This window comes from Manacus vitellinus, unplaced genomic scaffold (assembly GCF_001715985.3).
Source record: "Manacus vitellinus isolate BGI_N305 unplaced genomic scaffold, ASM171598v3 scaffold_2_pilon, whole genome shotgun sequence".
NCBI lineage: Eukaryota > Metazoa > Chordata > Aves > Passeriformes > Pipridae > Manacus > Manacus vitellinus.
The window spans coordinates 15,842,143-15,860,404 of record NW_021940208.1 but is presented as its reverse complement, the minus strand read 5'-3'; the positions used below and the strand labels follow the sequence as shown (position 1 = coordinate 15,860,404).

The following is an 18,262-nucleotide window of genomic DNA, read 5'->3' as shown; positions in this document are numbered from 1 at the left end:
TTCCTTTGTGCAGATCTGCAGGGGAAACAGGAACACAGGGATTTGAACTCTGAGTAGAGCCCCTTCCTCCCAAACACATATACCTGAAGTATCAAAAAGATAGAGGAACACATGGGGAAGTGAACAACCTGCTAGCTCTCTGCTTCAGATAGTCCTGCAAACGTTATGCCTGTTACTCGAAGTGAATTTGGTGCTTGAAAATTTGGGTTGATCATTAAGTTTGTATCTTCATCAAAAAGCATTGCTTTACCAGTTCTCCGAGGTAATTTCTCTAAAAGAGTGTCTACGAGATGTTTCAAGTGCTGTATACACTTGAAACTTGTTTCAAACACTGTATTTATTAGTCATTGCAAATTGGCAATTAAGTTCATGTAGCATAACAGGCCTTGTTATAGGTAATAAGAAAGATGGTCCTTTCTAAGGTTAGAGAGCCAGTTGTAATTAATTTGTAGCTAGAGAACACCTGATAACAAACACTTCAAGGAAAGTTTATCACAGTTATTGTGGACAGACAACCTTAAAGAAAACAAAGTATTCTAATGGAGCTAAGCTGAACTAAGCACTTGAAAATTACTTTAGTTCAGGTTTTATTTTTTACATTTGAATACTCAGAATAAATTTTCCATCTGATACTTAAAATTATATCCTTGTACTTCTTAAGAGGAAGGCTAAAGAGCTCATCCTTGAAACGTGTATTATCAGAATGAAAAGCTAATTTAGGTTCAGAGTGGGATTAAGATGAATTAAATTTAGGTTCTCTGTGTGCCTTTAGGTTCCTCTTATAGCCGAGTGATGTCTAATCAATGCATTCAGTACAGAGAGCAGTTGAGCTCACTGAGAAGTAGACACCTGCTCTCTGCTTGGCTGTGTCCTGAGCTCTGCTGCCTGTAAAGGCCAGTTGCTTATTTCAGCAGCATTTATATAGGATTTTAATTTATCTTCATGTTTGGTTTTTTAGAGCAGTGGGGTATCTTCAAAAGGCCTTTGCTGTATTAAATTTACCATGGAAAATATTGGTTTGCTTTGCAGAGTGGCTTTGGTATGTAGGAATTAAATTCACTTCAGAGCAAACTAAACTGAAAGTTCTGCTCTAGGTGAGCACTGTAAGTTTCCATTAGGAGATGGAGCCTGTTAGGCTCTGAGCCAGTGTTTCATATCTTTGGTGGCTTCATGCATTTGTATATGGAGATGATGTTGAATCGAACCAGACTAGTTGTAATCCAGATGAAGCCCCTCAGCAGCACATTGCATAGATGTAGAGGGCTCAGTAATAACCTTTCTGATGTATTGGTCCTCCCATTGTCAAATAACAGAACTAAGTCATGAGCATTTAATGCTATAGGGGTGCACTTAAATAGTAGACACACACAGGGCTAGCAAACTGTGGCACAAGTCTGATGGGAGATGCTTGCCCTTCAGGAGCCGCACTTGAAATGGCCCTATGTGTCTAGGTGTGAGTGACAGCATTAAGTCCTAGATCTGGAACACCAGTACACTGGGTTTTAGTCTTAGAAAGTCTTAGATAGAAGGTTTATATTGAAATTATTTTTGAGTTGGAACAGTCTTTTTAGGTACTTGTCCTTCATTATTTTAACCAGGTACCTTTTGACAATGAATAATTTATCAATTTTATCCTGTAAGTATTCTAGAGCAGACCTGTCCTTTTCTGTCCTTTGGAGTTAAGCACAATAGAAAGTGCAAAATTGCAACCCAAAAATTTCAATGTGAACTTCAACAGCTGGGATTTTCCTTCTGCTGAATTTGGTCATTTGTTTTCAGCAGGGCTTTGAGCCTGCTTGGCGTTTAAGATTCAGCCTTACATGGGCAGTTGGTAATGGTAGTGAAGGTGGATGTGTCAGAGTCAAAATATTATGAATAAAATGCCAGAAATAAGATGAGAAGCGAAAATTCTGTGGTAAGTCATTCACAGATGCTTCCTATACTTCTTGACAGTGGGCAGTAATGCCTCTTGTTTTAAGGAAGGTCACTTCCCACAAGAAACAATGCTGCCCGTCTGCAGGTTAGTGTGAAATGATGCCAAGAAGAAATCAGGCCGCCAACTGTTGTCTAGCAGGGGATAAAAATTATATAAATATGAAGGGTAGATTCTTCCTTGTTCTTGGATTCATGAGCCTACAACTGTAGACAAAAGTATTGTCTCAGCTTCTGAAAAGTACAGTTCTGATCTGTATGTTAGTTCCTGTTCTGGTCAGTGCTTGCTACTGCTGATATAGTTGTTTTGAAATTTGTCTGAATTGTGACCATTTATTCTATAATATAACTTTAAACTTTCTTTCCAGTTCTAAGAAATGGGATGTGGCAGAACATTATGTGGAAAGAGGTAAATAAAACCTGGGGATGGGAGGGAATAAAAGTAGCTGTTGAAGAATTACTCTTGCCAGAATGAATTCGGAGGCTTAGAATTAATGTGCAGGATGTGAGAGTTCTCTGTCTCTTGGCATGGGGCTGGTGGGAGGGATCTGTACTGTTGCAGTAGTCAAAATCGCCCTGAGCAAGTCACCTGAGTACCCATCTTTAAAACCTAATACTATGTTACAGTCAAATGCTAATGAACCATTGTGGTTTTGCTTGTGTAGTTAATATGTAAACTGTAAAGAGTATTTTGTTTGTAGTCAACATCTAGAAGAGTAACTTTCACTGCAATACTGTACCTCCCCTGCAAATCTAAAAGAGTCTTGCTTTGCTGCCTGTGCTAAAAGGTTCCCAGGTTTTGAGACTAATTAGTAAGCTGCTTGTTCAAATAAGGAACACAGGCTCTGCTGCTACTGAGGCACTTGGGACCCATGTTCTGTGAAGCCCTCTGCAAGGATCTGGTCAGCTTTGTCTCTAGGACTTGGAAGTTGCTGAAATGCCTTAGGATATATTGATCTAATTGTGGCTCTTAATGCCTTTTAAAGGAAAAAATTAGCCCTCTTAGCTAATAGTTGAGGAGAACGTGCCCCCTGTTAAAACCTCTGGGAAATGACATCAGTCTCAAGACACTTAAAAGCAATCCTGCTGAAGTGTTAGGCTATAGTAGAAACTAAAGATTACCACGGCTTGTGGTGGCTTGTGTTGGTTCCTGTTCATGCAGTTCCATGTTGTATTTTTGTAGAAAAGATGGTAAATTTATCTTAAAGCTAAGCCTGGAATCTGTTTTTTTTTAAATAGCATTGAGCGCTTCCTGAATCAACCTGTGACTGTATCTGCATGTTGTCCAGGCCTGCATTTATTGTTAGGGAATAACAGTTCTGTGCTAACCCCTTTGGTCACTTTAAGGCAGACTTCTGATTTTTTTTTTTTGTGCTGAAATTGATAGGAAATTTATTTTCAGTGGGATCAGAGTAAAACTAATGAATCTGCTTGTTCAAACATGCCATCTGTTTCAATTTGTAAAAATTAATGTCTTAGAAGTATTTTAAGCCCATTTCAGACTTGCAGCAGTGCATTGGCACCAAACAGCCTGATGCTCATCAAGCAAACCTGTTTTACTGTTTTGAGAGTGCTACTTGATTCTTTTTAGAATGAAAGTCCCATGCATGTGACTAATTAAAGGTGGTGTTAAGTCTTGGGCCTTCAGTATTCTAGAGTTCTGAACTCTGCATATGTCATGTAACTATGTCAGGGAAGAACTGGATTATGTTATATATCTGTAGAGATGATACTACTTGCTAGTGGCTAGTACAAGCAGTGCATCTATGGAGAATTAAAGGAAAATGATAGTGAGGATTGGGTGGGTAAGTAATATAGAGTATGAGTAGAAGAAACTCTTGATACTTGAGGTGAAGTTTAAAGATGGATTTTTTTTCCCCAGTGACGACATTTTCAGTATGTTAAAGAAGACTAAAGAAAAACCCTTAATTTGGATACTGGCAGAATTAAAGAAAAAACTAAGTTTTATTAAATATAAGCCACAGAAGTTAACAATTGCAGTGAAAAGTACTCTGACTTTCAGAAGCACTGTCTCTAGCTGTTCTGTGCATGATGCTGTTCTTCTGACTGGGTGAAAGAAAATAACAAACTAACATTCCAGACAAGCAAACTGTTTGTTTTTCTTTTCCATGCTACTGTACTCCTGACCACAGGTAGCGGTAGGCGATATTGTGAAGGTCACCAATGGGCAACATCTTCCAGCAGACATGATCATTATATCTACCAGGTATCCAGAATGGGTGTGGAAATGATGTGTCTGATGAACTGAGGTGCAGAGGACTTAAGTCTCTGTATTTGTTATTAATAAAACCAGACATCAGATGGCACTAATTCTACTCCACATCTAAAATGAAATTTCAGCAATGTCAAAACACTGCTTTACTAGGCAATTATTCATATATCACTGTAGATAGGCTCTTCAAAAAGAAAGCTTCTTCAAGACTTCACTTTGTGAATTACAGGTACCTAATACTATGTATTGATGAGTTTGTTGGAAGACTGAAGGTCCTTTACGCAAGCTTCATGCAGTCAGTGGCTCTATGGCCTTCTGAGAATCCCTCCACTTAATTAAGGAAGCTTAAGTTTCCTTCCAGTTAATTCCACTGAGTGTTCAGCATATTTTCCTTCCCCCCAGGAATGCTTTCTCTTTAAATTATAAATCTAAAAGGCTAGTGTTGTTGGCATCAAATAACAAAATAGCTTTTTGACTTGTTTACCCCTTGTCTTGGATACAACACACATATGGCCAATCTCTGACATGGTAGCAAATAGTAGCCTGTTGAGTCCTGCTTGGTTTAGTTTGAAGTATGGGACAACTTTTCATTCAGATATGCTGACAAATGAAGCTTGATCTTAGAATATCCTGAATTGGAAGGCATTCACAAGAATCATAGAAATCCAAGTCCTGGGTAGGACACACCAAGAATCACACCATGTGCCTGAGAGCATTGTTCAAATGCTTCTTGAACTCTGGCAGGGCTGGTGCTGTGGCCACTTCCCTGGGAAGCCTGTTCCAGTGTCCAGTCACCCTCTTCAGTGGGTGAAGAATGTTTCTGTAATAGCTAACCTAAATCTTCCCTGACACAGATTCATGCTTTTGCCTTGGGTCCTGTCATTGGTCATCAGGGAGAAGAGATCAGTGCCTGCCCCTCTGCTTCCTCTTGTGGGGAAGTTGTAGATCACAGTGAGGTCTCCCTTCAATCTTTTCCTCTCCAGGCTGAGCAAGCTAAGTGTCCTCAGCTGCTCCTCATACAGCTTCCCCTCAAGGCCCTTCACCATCTTTGCTACCCTCCTTTGAACACTCTCTAATATCTTTATATCTTTTTTATCTTGTGGCGTCCTAAACTGCACGCAGGATTTGAGGTGTGGCTTCACCAGTGCAGAGCAAAGCTGGACAATCACCTCCTTTTTACTGGCTGGTGATGCTTTGCCTGATGCCCCCTCCCCCCCTGGCACAGTTGGCCCTCACAGCTGCCAGGGCACTGCTGACTCATGGTTAACTTGTTATTGGCCAGGACTCCGGGGTCCCTTTCCATGGCACTGCTTGCCAGTGTCTCATTCCCCAGTCTGTACATGCATCCAGGGTTGCTCTGTCCCAGGAGTAGAATCTGGCACTTACCTTAGTTAAACTTCATATGGTTGGTGGTTGCCTAGACCCCTAATTTGTCTAGGTCTCTTAGTTCCTAAAAGCATTTGAGCGGTACTTGGCTTCTGATCTAGATTCTGTATTGTGTAGAACAACTTCAAGCCAAATCAAGACCCCATAGTCTGCTTAGACAGATGAAGTTTAAACATAAGACAATATCACACAATATTGTGATGGTAATAGCAGACAGTAGCACAGTGCCTGTTCTTAAACATGTTTCTAATAGATGAGTCTTATGACACCTTGCTGTTCTCCATAATTTTCTCCTGTCTGTGTGCTTTTCAACAGTGACTGTAGGTTGCTCTAGTCTGTAGGTTACAGTTCTCTTACCTAACCTAACTTTTAAAGGAACTTGTTTTTCAAGCTTCTCTATTTTCTGCTCCATTCTTCTTGTCTATACTGTTTCTGAGAGGTTTCATTTTTTTCAAAGCTATATGTAGAAGCTCAGTCTTCTTAAATTGTCACATGATGAAGGATAGAGACATCTTCATTCCATTGTACACAGTATTGTATTTTTTTAAAACAAACACCCAACTTCAAATAAGCAGTTGTCAACCTTAATATGCAGTGAAGCTAAACTTTGACATCAGTAGTTTTCTATTTCAGCAATGAGGAATATTCTACTTAAGAACTTCTCTAATACGTTACACTAAAAAACCCCTCTGATATATTTCTTGTGTGGGTCAGCTTTTTGTTCTGCATTAGTCTACTGTTCTGTTCTGCTAACCTGCTGTCATTAATAACCACATAATAATTAGAGAATTTAACCCAAGGCATGTTAATTTGGGAGAAGCTTTGCTTGATATAAATAGCAATTTCTATGGCAATGCTGCTTTACAATTGGTATTATTCTCATGATTCCTTTAAATGACAGTACTAAGTGTCCTCAGTTCACCAGAAAGCTCTGCATGCTCTGAAGGATTTGAATCTTATGCTTGTGTGTTGATCTTCTGTGTCTGAGTTGTCAGAGGTGAAACAAACAACTGTTTTTATCTTGACTCTTTTTCACATAGGAAAAAAGGTGACATCAAATGAATTTTATGTAAAGAATAAATTTACATGAAGGAAAAAACCATTTGAATCCAAATGCAACTTTGTATGGAAACAATTCCACATTTCCGTAGAAGTGAGAGGAACTGTATTGCAAAAGGTCTACCTCCTGACCTAAGCACATCAGTTGTAGTAGTTAAGGTGTTTGGCAGAGGTAAAATTAAAATCAAGCTGGACTTCATCAGTGTCTTTCTTGGGTTCAAATTCAGGTTGCCCATATAGGAGGAGACAAAGAACAGACTCTAACTGTACTTTTTTAAAAGAAAAATATGAAGAGAATAATCTAGTTTCTTACTGTGTTACAAATGTACCTATCCATTTCTTAATTATTTTTGTCCTAAGGAGCCTTTATTACTGACTCTTCTGCTGATTGAGTACTTTTGCTGTTAAAGCAGTTTGTTGCTTTGGAAGAAAACTAGTAATGTATCAAGAATATGGGAAGTGATATGCTGAAGAAGCACTTGTTTGAATCCATATGGGAAACTGATATTCCTTAGCAGCCTGAGAAGACAACTGGCAGAAAAATAGTTTTGGTGGTTCCATACAAAATTTTTAAATCTTGAGCGGTATGTCAGGTAAAGAACTGGTAGAAGTTCCCTTCCTTATCAAAGGTGCTACTCATGCAGAGCCCCTTCATGTTAGATGTAGATAAGAGCTTAACTAGTGGAAAATTCAGCTCTTTGAGGAATATTTGTGCTGCTATCACTAAGGGCAGAAACATCTTTGGAAGATGCAGATCATAGCCCTCAATCTTAATCTCAATGAACCTTTTTCTGATGCTCAAAAAAAAGCTGTTTGAGCACTGACTTCAGAATAACCTCCACAAACCCTTCAACTTTAAGGTGACCTTGCAGACGTGGTCTTTTGTGTGTTCAACTCACAGACAGAATTCAATAGCAGAGAGCATTACTCTCTTCATTCCAATATATCCCTTTTATCTTTGATACGTGGTATTTTGTCTATGGTTCTTGCAATCTGAAACAATTTTATGGATTGCAATTCAAAATAATCCACTTCAGGCATCTAAGTTTATTATGACTTGTTAAATTCTTACTAACCCTCTGATTTAGACTTGCCTTTCTCTGTACTTTGGTGTATTACCCCATTCCTATCCAAAGACATCTCTGTTAAATATGTACTTTCAACTGACTCTTTCATGGTTGGATACCACCAATATGGTTTTCTGTCTTCTGCAGTGTATTGGAAAAGTCTCTTGTGAACTGTATTAGTACAAAAGCAGTATACAAAAAGTACTGAGTTTTAATATTGAAAATTTCATGCTCCTTCCAGTGAACCACAAGCCATGTGCTATATTGAAACAGCTAACCTCGATGGGGAGACGAATCTTAAAATACGACAGGTAAAACAAATTGAATTTTATATTTGATTTTTTTCATTTAGGTATTTAATATTAGCTATGAAGCAGCATCTGCCTTAACTGACGACAATACAAGTATGTTTGCTTTTTTTTAAAAAAGGGATCTCTTTTCAGGTGGCTGTAAGCTGCCTTTTCAACAGATACAAACCCAAGCAACAGTGCATCATATACAAGTGTACAGAAACTAATCTGGAGCAAGTATTTTAAGCCCTCAAAGACAAACAGACCTCTGTTATGTTTTGCCAAAGGTCCAGTAAGTGGGATTTAAGTCCTGTACATAAAAAAGAATATCAGCAGTGCTTGTGATGAGAGGTGCGGTTTCTTCTGTCACAAGTGCCATTCTAGGAGCATTATGCAGAGGCAGAAGCTGAGAGGGACCTTTTATATGTTTAAGTTAATTTATCTCTTTGCAGTAAGTAGTGGATCTTTTTGGATCTTTTTAATTTGATTATAATCAACACTGTTCATTATAGTGTTTAGAAATAGTTAAGAATCTTCTTTTTTTCATTAAAAAAATTAGATTTGGATTTTGAAACACAGATTATTTGTTTTTAAAAATCTGTATATTTGCTATCTCTTTCCTGCATTTGTAGAAATGTGATTTACTGTTGCAGTTCTGCCTAAAAAGTCAGGTCTTGAGTTTCTGTAAGATCTTACTTGCTTCAGAACGCATGGTTAAAATACAAAAATATGGCCTTGCTCTGGCTTGCAGTGCTGCAGTCAAATTCTGGCAAAAGAAACATGAAATGGATCCCTCTGTTTGTAGGTGAAAAGCAGTGGAGCACTGTACATGTACTCTGAGATGGAGTACCAATACATTGGATTACACTTGCATGGCTGGTGAATCATTAACCTTGAGCAGGATTGGAGCATAATGGCTGCAGTGACCCAAGAGACTACACTTAGCAATGACTATATTTAGCAGCAATAACACGTTATAACACGAAGCTATACTTCGAGAGAAAAGCCAGGCCTGTTTATACTGCTTCTCTTCTACCTCCTCTTGCTTGTGTGCAACTTTGTGCTTTGTGGATGGAACTTTTTTCTTGGTTAAAGAGATCATGTAGGTAAATATAACTATCTTGTATAGAGAGTTTAAATCGATCTTGTTAGCAGGTTCGTATGTGTCCGTAATAAATCTTGCTTGCACCATTTTCCTAAGTTGCCTTCTAATAACAATTTTTGACAATCTCTTTTGATTTGGTCTTTGCAGGGCTTGTCTCAAACTGCTAGTCTCCAGTCCAGGGAAGAATTGATGAAAGTATCTGGGAGGATAGAATGTGAAGGACCCAACCGTCATCTTTATGACTTCACTGGAAACTTGCGCTTAGATGGCCAAAGGTATTAACTTGACAACAAAGCCAAAGTCACTTGGTTTGGAAAAACGTTTGCTGTGTTCTTTTAGTCTGTAACAGTGAGCACATGCATGTTTTTGCTCTGGAAGAGGAGAGTAATAATTAATAATAGTTAATCAGAGCATCTGCCAGTATAAGATAACATAATCCTGTCTTTGTATGGAGCCTTCTGGTTGTTATGGGAGTCTTGGTTTCTTTGTAATTATGGTGAATTTTTTTAAAAAAAAGGTACATGTAAAGAGAAGGAGTTGGGGAAATGGTAGGGTTTTTTAGGGCTGTCTTGTTACGCAAGATACACAGAGGAAATAGAAACCTGTCCCTTCCAGCTAGAGCCAAAGGCTGTACCGAGGTCAGGTCTATAGAGAAAAATGATCCCAGAATCTGGAGGCTTTATCAGTGTGACTTTTGTTTGTTGCAGCTGTTGAAAGAAAAGTACTTAGTACTTGAATTCACAGATTTTGAAAGGTCGGTAGGAACATACAGGTTTCATTTGGCTGTACCTCTTTTCCTTCACAAAACCTGTATTCTTTGGGCAACTCAGCTGTGTAGTGACAGATGGAAGAATAGCAGATCATCATTTGCATCTGACTTGAAAATCATGTGGGTAATACAGTTTTTCCCAAATGCTTGTATATTGGTGTATGTGATACAGTGTGCTTGGAGTAGATAGTCTCTTTGCAAGTGTGATGCTTCTCTGTCCTTGATGCAAGAAAGAAAGTAGTAGCCAAGGTCAAGTGCAAGACAGGCTTATGCCTGCCACGTAAGTTCTCAAGTTTTGGGTAATTAGAGCAGCTCCCTTGTATCAGCTTTGCCCTACTGTGGTTTAGCAGGAAGTAGAGAGGTTTCAGTGCTTTCTTCAGTTGTGTGGACAATCTAAGGTCATTGTATTACTTTCTCCTCTTTTTTCCCCTCCCCCCCTCCCACTGAGGTGTAAGTCTGAAAGTAGAATTACTGTCCTTAGAGTGTTACCAAGAATTGAAAGATATACTTCTTGCTTTGCAGCCCAGTTCCTGTTGGGCCAGACCAAATCTTGCTGAGGGGTGCACAACTGAGAAACACTCAATGGGTCTTGGGTATTGTTGTGTATACAGGACATGATACAAAACTCATGCAGGTAAAGTTTTTAAGGAGATTTAAATATAAGCTGGTCATCTTTCCTGTATTCTCCTTGTTACTGATTCGATTTTATGAAATGCTTTCACTCATTATAGCTGTTAAAGACCTGGAGGCCTTGAGGAATACAAGGGTACTGTTGTATTTGAGTTTGCACGTGCACGTATGTAAACACTGAAGTATTTGAAAGCAGCTGAATATGTAAGAACTAACTTTCATCTTGATTTATCTGGTAGCTGGATGACATTTAAAACTGAGATTTAACAGCTGAGGACATAGTGAAGTTGATTAGGTTAATACTACTATTACCCTAATGTCAGGGAGTACCTGGAGAGACCAGCAATATGTGTTGCTCCTTGCTGCTGACCAACAGTAGAGGGACAGGAAGTGCTTTAATGACTCTGAAAATAAAGACTGAGTTTGCCTCTGCAATTTTATCTTGTATAAGCCATTGCCAGGCTCTTTTTTCTTTTTCTGCTGCTGTTTAGAATTCAACCAAAGCACCTCTGAAGAGATCAAACGTGGAGAAAGTGACCAACATGCAGATCCTGGTTTTGTTCTGTATTCTCCTGGTAATGGCCCTTGTGAGTTCTGTAGGTGCCTTATTATGGAACAGAACACACGGCGAAGTCGTCTGGTACCTTGGCTCCAACAGTGAGTATCCAGGCATTGAGCCAGGGATGTATCAAACTGTAGGGCCAGCCAGGCTCTTAGCTTCATTAAATGAATGCATAAAATAAGAAATAGAAAAAGAAGAAGGAAAGCCTCTTTGCTAGCTTTTTGATGACCCTTTTTTTTTTTTTTTTTTTTTGAGAATGGACTGGTGTAAGTGAACTCGCCAGTGAGGCTTCTGTTAATAAAACCTTCTAAAGGTTAGGTAAATATCAGTGGGCTCTACCACCCAGGGAACAGGGCAGAAACAGAAGAGGGGGAAGAATTATTACTGGATATCTGGTGTTTCCATTCTTCCATCTCTGTGGAGATACCATACACAAATTGACCATACCCATATTATCATACCCAAATTTATTCTCAGAGGAGGTCACATACTGCTGCCTTACATGTGTCTGACTGCATGATAGACAGTATCAGTCTGATGATGCTGCCTTCAACTCGATGCTTCTATACAGATGCAAAGGATTTTTCTAACTTTTCTCAGTCAGAAATGCTGATCTGCTCTTTTATAGAAAACTTAAATGCTAAATGGTTAGGATTGTTATTTATTGGATAAAGTTTCTGTCTTTGACTCCTGTTATTTTTTTGTGAGAAAACTGATATTTTAGTGTGTTTATTTGAAGGGTTTTGTTTGATTTCGTTCCTAGTCCTTGAACTTATTAGTTCAGTATCAAAGTCAGACATGAAGAATGAAGTACTCTCCAATAGACGTCCATTTTGAGGAGGTTACATTAGCTAGAAAATGTTGTTACGAGCATCTTTAGATGCAGATTTTAAAACAATTATCACAAACTGAAAATGGCTTGTCTGCCAATGATTGCAAAACAGATGGCAAGTGTATATTGTGCAGTTTTAAGAATTGCAGTTGTGTTAGTAATGAAAAAATCCCTTAGGAAGAGCATGGAAATGCCTCATTTTTGACTCTGGGTTTTTGTAGTTGTATTGTCTTCTACTAGTGGTGTCAGCAACTTTCAGAGTTTCTTCCTTGCCCTCCCCTTTGTTTTTTAATGAGTAAGTTTAAATTTGTGCCTTCCAGTGGTGGGAGCAATACTGGAAAAGGTGAATTAAATGAACTCTTGAACTTATAATATAAAACCTGTTCAACTTGAAATAAACTAGGATGACATAATAGTCTGTATAGACACCTTTTTGTAAATTGAATGCACAATTTCTATTACTTCTATAACTGCCACACACAGGAAAGACACTTTTTGAGGTTATGCAGGTAGATTAATTTTTTGTTAAATGTCTAATCTGTAAAAATTGTATTGGAAAATGTTTCAATACCAAACAAGTTTTGACTTACTGTAAACTTACCAAAGATATGGAATTAGGGTGTACTCACACTTGGAGGTGCCTGTGTCCAGACTGATCTTCACTAGGCTTCAGCAATTTTCTCTGGGTTCTGTCTCCTCCTTGTTGTCTCCCCTGACCTTTAATTAACTTGTAATACTGAAAACCCTGAGTTATGAGCTCTGACCCCATTGTGCTGGATGTTCTGTGTGCTGACTATAGTGCCTCCCTAAGCTTCTGGGAAAGTGAAGAGCATACAAATGTGGAGACTTTGGTTGTAAAGAGAGGCTCTGGGCAGCACCATGAACAGGACCTTTCATCCTGTGTCTCTGCTGAGCCTTGTGCATTCCTGCTGGCTGTAAATGGTTTCCTTTCCCTTTTAGGACCAGTTGTGATGGCAAACTTACTCAGGCAACCTGCCCAAAGTTGTCACCATTAATAACAGCTTCTTTGCTTAAGCAGGATGCCTTAGTTCATTTACTAGATGTCTGTTCAGCAATCGGTTGTTCTGTTAGATTTCTTTAGTGTGGGTAACTTCTCAATTCTGACAATGATGTCAGACTTTAGAATTAATTTTAGTGTTTATTTTTTGTTTCCTAACGCCACTGAGACAAGTAGGCACTTTCTGAAAGATAGTTATATTACTAGTGATATTGGTGGCTCTTAATTGGGCAGTTGACACATCAGATAAATGTCTAAATTTGGGTTATGGTGGGAAATATTGTACTTCTCGCCATCTGTTTAGCAAAAGTTTTTCAGAAAGCGTTCTGTTCTTTAATATATAGACTCACAAATCTTGCCCTTCTTCACCTGGCATAATATGCTGTGTATTCAGGCATGTGTTCTGTGGGTGTTTTATATATATACTATTAAAATCAATATTAAAAAGGCCCTTATAGTAGATGTCAACACACTTGCTGATTATTTTAGCACTGCTAAATCTGACTAGACCAACTGCATAAAGATGATTGCCCCTATACTGTCCCTATACCACTCAGACTTGTGTCTGCTCATATCCTTTGTCTTTCGGTCCACAGAAATGCTGTCTGTCAACTTTGGATACAATCTGCTGACATTTATAATCTTGTACAACAACCTTATTCCAATCAGCCTTCTGGTGACATTGGAAGTTGTCAAGTTTACTCAGGCTCTTTTTATAAATTGGGTAAGTAACAAGAATGAATATATCTCAGTTCTGGATGTTGACATTTAAAAAAAAATAACACAACATCTTTGAGACTTTTAATTAATTTTCTGATGCAACTTCTGGGAAAGGCAGGGGAAAACTCAAAGGATTTATTCTGTATCAGTTCTGTGTTTCACAGGAATTAAACGATTTAATCATAGGAATATCCCCTGTGCAAATGATGACTTGTATTGTAGGCCTTTAGGATGAGAAAGAAGTGTCAGGTCTTGTTGAAGGAGGTCTCTCTGCTGACTCATGTTCAGTAGTTATCTTTTGAAAACTCTTCAGTACCTTATATCTCCTCTCAGCCACAGCAGAGGGAAAGACTAGACTTGTTTGAAGGTGTGGTATTGCTTTTTGGTTTTTTTGGTGGTTGTTGTGGTTTGTTTTTTTTTTAAATTCTCCGGTATGGATTGTATTTTTGTAGGGAGAGAAGTTGGTGGTGCCTTATGCAACCAAACAGTGATCTTGCTCTGTTCAGGCAAGCTTTGACTTCAGAAATGTCTTTCTCTAGTGATGTCTCTTAAGCTGAACAAAACCAAGAGGAATACCTTGTGCTGGTATGCGTTAATCCTTCGACTTTCAGTAATATAGTAGGTTCCTAAAAATACAAGTAAATGAGGTCTAATATGTCTGTTCCCTGAGCTGCTTATGATGTAGGAGAGACGCTTTTCTGAAAAGTTGCTTTGGTTTGTGTAGCAGCTGGGTTTTTTTACTCACAATAAAATGTAGTAACAGAAGGAATTAATTTCATGAAGCCATTCAAATTGTCTTTTCAGGTATAAATGTGGCTAAAGCAACTAATTGTTGTAATTGAAGACATGTGATTAGCATGGCTAATACCTGTTAAAACTTCCTACTGTACCGTGATATTTTTTTTCCATTGCATCTCTAGTTTGTTAACTATCTTTAGTTAAATCTGGCTTTTCTCATGTACATGTAGTATGGAGGTATGCTTTGGAAAGGAGGCACCCATATTCATCCTGGGATGATGTTCGTGTCAAGCCTTCAGAACCTCCACTAATGGCATTAGACAGTCAAAACAAATTGGAACTGACTAAAAGAACAATGAGTATTTCAGTGTTTAATTTTAATAATATAGGTCTAATTTTGCTCTCATTTCAGGACATAGATATGTATTACCCTGAGACAGATACGCCTGCAATGGCCAGAACCTCAAACCTTAATGAGGAACTTGGGCAGGTAAGACAAAATTTTCTTCAGTGTCATGTTTGTGATTTATTCTGGCAAGATGGAAGGTATGAGAGCAAGCTGTACAAGTCTGCTTTACTCTGTTGCTCCATGGCTCAGGTTAATGGGACATGTTTGTCATTAGTCTGAGTCTTACAAGTAAAATGATGAGATATTGTAGGATTAAATTTAATATAGGCAGTTTTATGCTTGGGAACTGAAACTGTTTCATATGTTCACTCTAAACTGACTTTTTTTCCCTCGAAGGTGTTGAGGAGATGATCTGCCTTTGTGACTGTCTACACCAGAACAGAATGTATAGGACTAAGCTTGGCTTAAGAGGAGGCCAACAGCCTCAGCCTGTGTTCTTAGTTCTTGATGTTTCTGTTTGCTTCCCAGGAGATGGAGGTTAAAACAATACAGTTCTATTCATAATTTATACTGTGCTCCTTCAAGAATCTAGTTTTTCAACAACTTGTAGTTGTTGTAGATTTGTTTATTCTGCAAATGACATTTCTTCAAAATAGAAGGGCTTCCCAAAACAAGCGTACTGGAAAATACAATGTTGCTATTGGAGTTTTGTAGTACCATTGAGAAATCCTAGCTTTTTTCCGTGACCATCAGTCATAGATCTTTAACTGAACCTCATGAACTTAGTAATTGTGTGATTTGGTATTGAAGACAATGTTTATACATTTAATGTACATAATTTTTTTGTGCTGCTCAGCAGAGTGGGAGTCAATGTTCTTCCTGTTTAAGCTGATTGGTCTTTTTCTTTGGAATGCTAAAATTTGATTTGTATTCAGATTACTTTGATGTGAACTTAACCTCTAAATTATGGCACTATTTTTGTCTGAAGTGAAGATATGTGGCATAATGTATATTCTTGGCCCATATGTTATTTTCAGAAATTACTTACTAGTGATTCTGTGTAACTAGACTGAGTTTTTTGATTCATTAATTGAATTACCTGTTCACAGATGCCTTTAAAATTTTTGTTTTGTGTAGAATTACTAGTGGCTTGAAGTTCCTCAGATGTTTGGGTACCCACTTTGACTTCTAACTCACATAAACTCCATTTCCAATGCTGTATTCAAGCAGCAGTGTGGAGCACAGCTAAAGGATCACCTAATTAGTAGTGTAGTGCACTGTCTTGAACTGAATTGCATTTATTTGAGGAAAAGCTTGTTCCGGCTCCAGGCAAAATATTTTGGTCTTTAAATTGCGTAACTCCTATGCTAGCACAAGTGTTGCTGGTTGAAAATCATACGTGGTACAGAGATACAACGGTGGTATTTAACTTGCAATTATTTTTGGTCTGTTGTAACCCACTGCAGGTGGGAACCTTGAATCTGCTCATGCTCCAAGATGTCATGTTGCTGTGTTGGGGTGGCCTCCAAGTTCTACCTGAAAGTCACTAGTTCCATTAAGGGGTTATTAGTTTGGGCAGTGCTGACTGTCGCTTTGTGTCTTGCACTTGAGGACTGTTTATGACTGGATACCAGAAAAAGCAGCTTTTGTTTGACTACAGGATACCAGTTGAACATACCCTAGCATATTTCTTGCACTTTACTGCTTATGGGGGTAAAAGCACCCCAAACGTGTTCTCAGTGATCTTTGGAACATGGCATTTCTTTGTATTGACCTTTCAACAGTCTTAATAGTCTTTGTTTTAATTTCCAGTCTTGCTCTTTGACTTCAGTACAGCTGACAGATTTGTTGAATGTCCAGCTGGCACAACACATCTGTATTGACCACTCTGGAGCCTTGGCAATTGATACCTACTATTTGAGCTTTTCTACATTTAGAAATCAAGAAGAATTAATGCCATTAAACAACTTGTCTGATTATTTTTCTGTAGATCTGGTAGACAAACCTACCTGTAATAAGCCTGCATTGGCCAATATTGTGACATTGAGTAATGTATTTCTTAATCTGTTCTCCACTTTAAGTTTTGTAACTTTACAAGTTGAAAACTAGACTTTTTTTTTTCTTCCAGGTGAAATATCTGTTTTCTGATAAAACAGGCACTCTAACATGCAATATCATGAACTTTAAGAAATGTAGTATTGCTGGAGTGACATACGGGTAGGTATGACACTTTTAGAAACTCTCTAGCTTAATGTGTGCTTACTACTGGTACAGAATTTTATAGTGGAAAAGGATTAGAACATTCTGTTCTTCAGTTTGTGTTTTAGTGTATTTTGTGGTCTTAATTAATAGTTTTCATTTTCATGTCCTGCAGCACAAATTATGAAAGTCAAACCTGTGGAGTACTTTACATGAAGTAAAGGCAACTTACTTCCTAACTTACCTGATCATAATTTAAACAAAAGCAGAAGTGCTAAATAACCTCTGGCCTTTCAAGAGGGAAGAAGCTGCAGCCCAAGGGTAGCAGTTATTAGTCATGTTTCTGTGACTTGTTCGGATGAATCAGGATTTTGTTAGAATCGTGTAGCTCTAATTGTAGAGTTTAATATTCCTTGTATAGGTATACCTACTTCACGGTTTTGTTCTACTTCTGTCTAAAGGATCCCTTTGAGTCATGCCAGTACTCCTTAGCACTTGGCCTTTCGAGTCTTGAATACTAAGTCTTTGTATTTGCTTAGTTTTAAATGGGTAGTCTTAAGTTTTCTGTGCAAGTTAACCTTTGAAATTCATGCTAACTAAATTAGATATCTCAAGAGGCAGAAAACTTGATTCAGATGTATGAACAGCTGAACCTATGGTTCCAGCATATGTTTTTGTGTAATGACTCATTGATCTTCTTTTTTTTTTTTTTTTGGTTACCAAAGTGGAATAAATGTTCTTTTCTTTTTCTACTCCTCAGTCACTTTCCTGAGCTGGAAAGAGAACGCTCATCAGAAGACTTCAGGTAAATATATTCCAGGATGTTTGTGCTCTGTATAGCAAAGTGGGTACAATCTATATAAAGACTTTCCAATTTGGGGCTGGAAGAAGCCCAAGGGAGCAATGTGTTTGAGTAAAATGGTCTTTCAGTGGGAGCCTAATGCAGAGCTGGTGGGTGGTGATGGATCTTCTCTGCATAAAGAGATGGTATGTGAAGGGGGTGAGGAATAGGCAGCGGCTGGGGTGGCTTTGATGCTAATGCAGTGCTTATTTATAAATGTAGACAGTCAGGTTAAAAGTAAACTGCTTTACACTAACCTTACCCCCTAGCTAGAGACCAGATGTTCCTCTTTTTAATCACTAAGTTCAGACATGACAAGGGGAAGAAAAGGGACTTTTTTGTTAAAATCCTATGTTTTAGTAATTAAACTGGGAGAGAGCTTAATATATATAGGTGTATCATGTCAAAAGAATCCTACTCCTTTTTATTCAGGACTTTAATGAGTAGAGGTAATGGATCTGTCCCATTCTGTAGGAACGAGTGAAAACCTGGGGGTGTAACAGAGGTGTTAGTGTAGCACATTTTGATTATC

General features: G+C 38.2%; 1 protein-coding gene across 3 annotated transcripts in view; it reads left to right on the top strand.

Moving 5' to 3' along the window:
- ATP8A2 (ATPase phospholipid transporting 8A2) overlaps positions 1-18,262 on the top strand; it is a 295,712-nt gene that overhangs the window by 26,098 nt on the left and 251,352 nt on the right. For all 3 annotated transcript variants that reach the window (XM_018071399.2, XM_018071397.2, XM_018071400.3), the window contains exons 6-15: positions 2,301-2,341; positions 4,086-4,159; positions 7,919-7,988; positions 9,220-9,347; positions 10,364-10,475; positions 10,963-11,128; positions 13,480-13,607; positions 14,754-14,831; positions 16,819-16,907; positions 17,650-17,694. In XM_018071399.2, the coding sequence (XP_017926888.2) occupies positions 2,301-2,341; positions 4,086-4,159; positions 7,919-7,988; positions 9,220-9,347; positions 10,364-10,475; positions 10,963-11,128; positions 13,480-13,607; positions 14,754-14,831; positions 16,819-16,907; positions 17,650-17,694 (931 nt within the window). The remainder of the gene's footprint in view (positions 1-2,300; positions 2,342-4,085; positions 4,160-7,918; positions 7,989-9,219; positions 9,348-10,363; positions 10,476-10,962; positions 11,129-13,479; positions 13,608-14,753; positions 14,832-16,818; positions 16,908-17,649; positions 17,695-18,262) is intronic.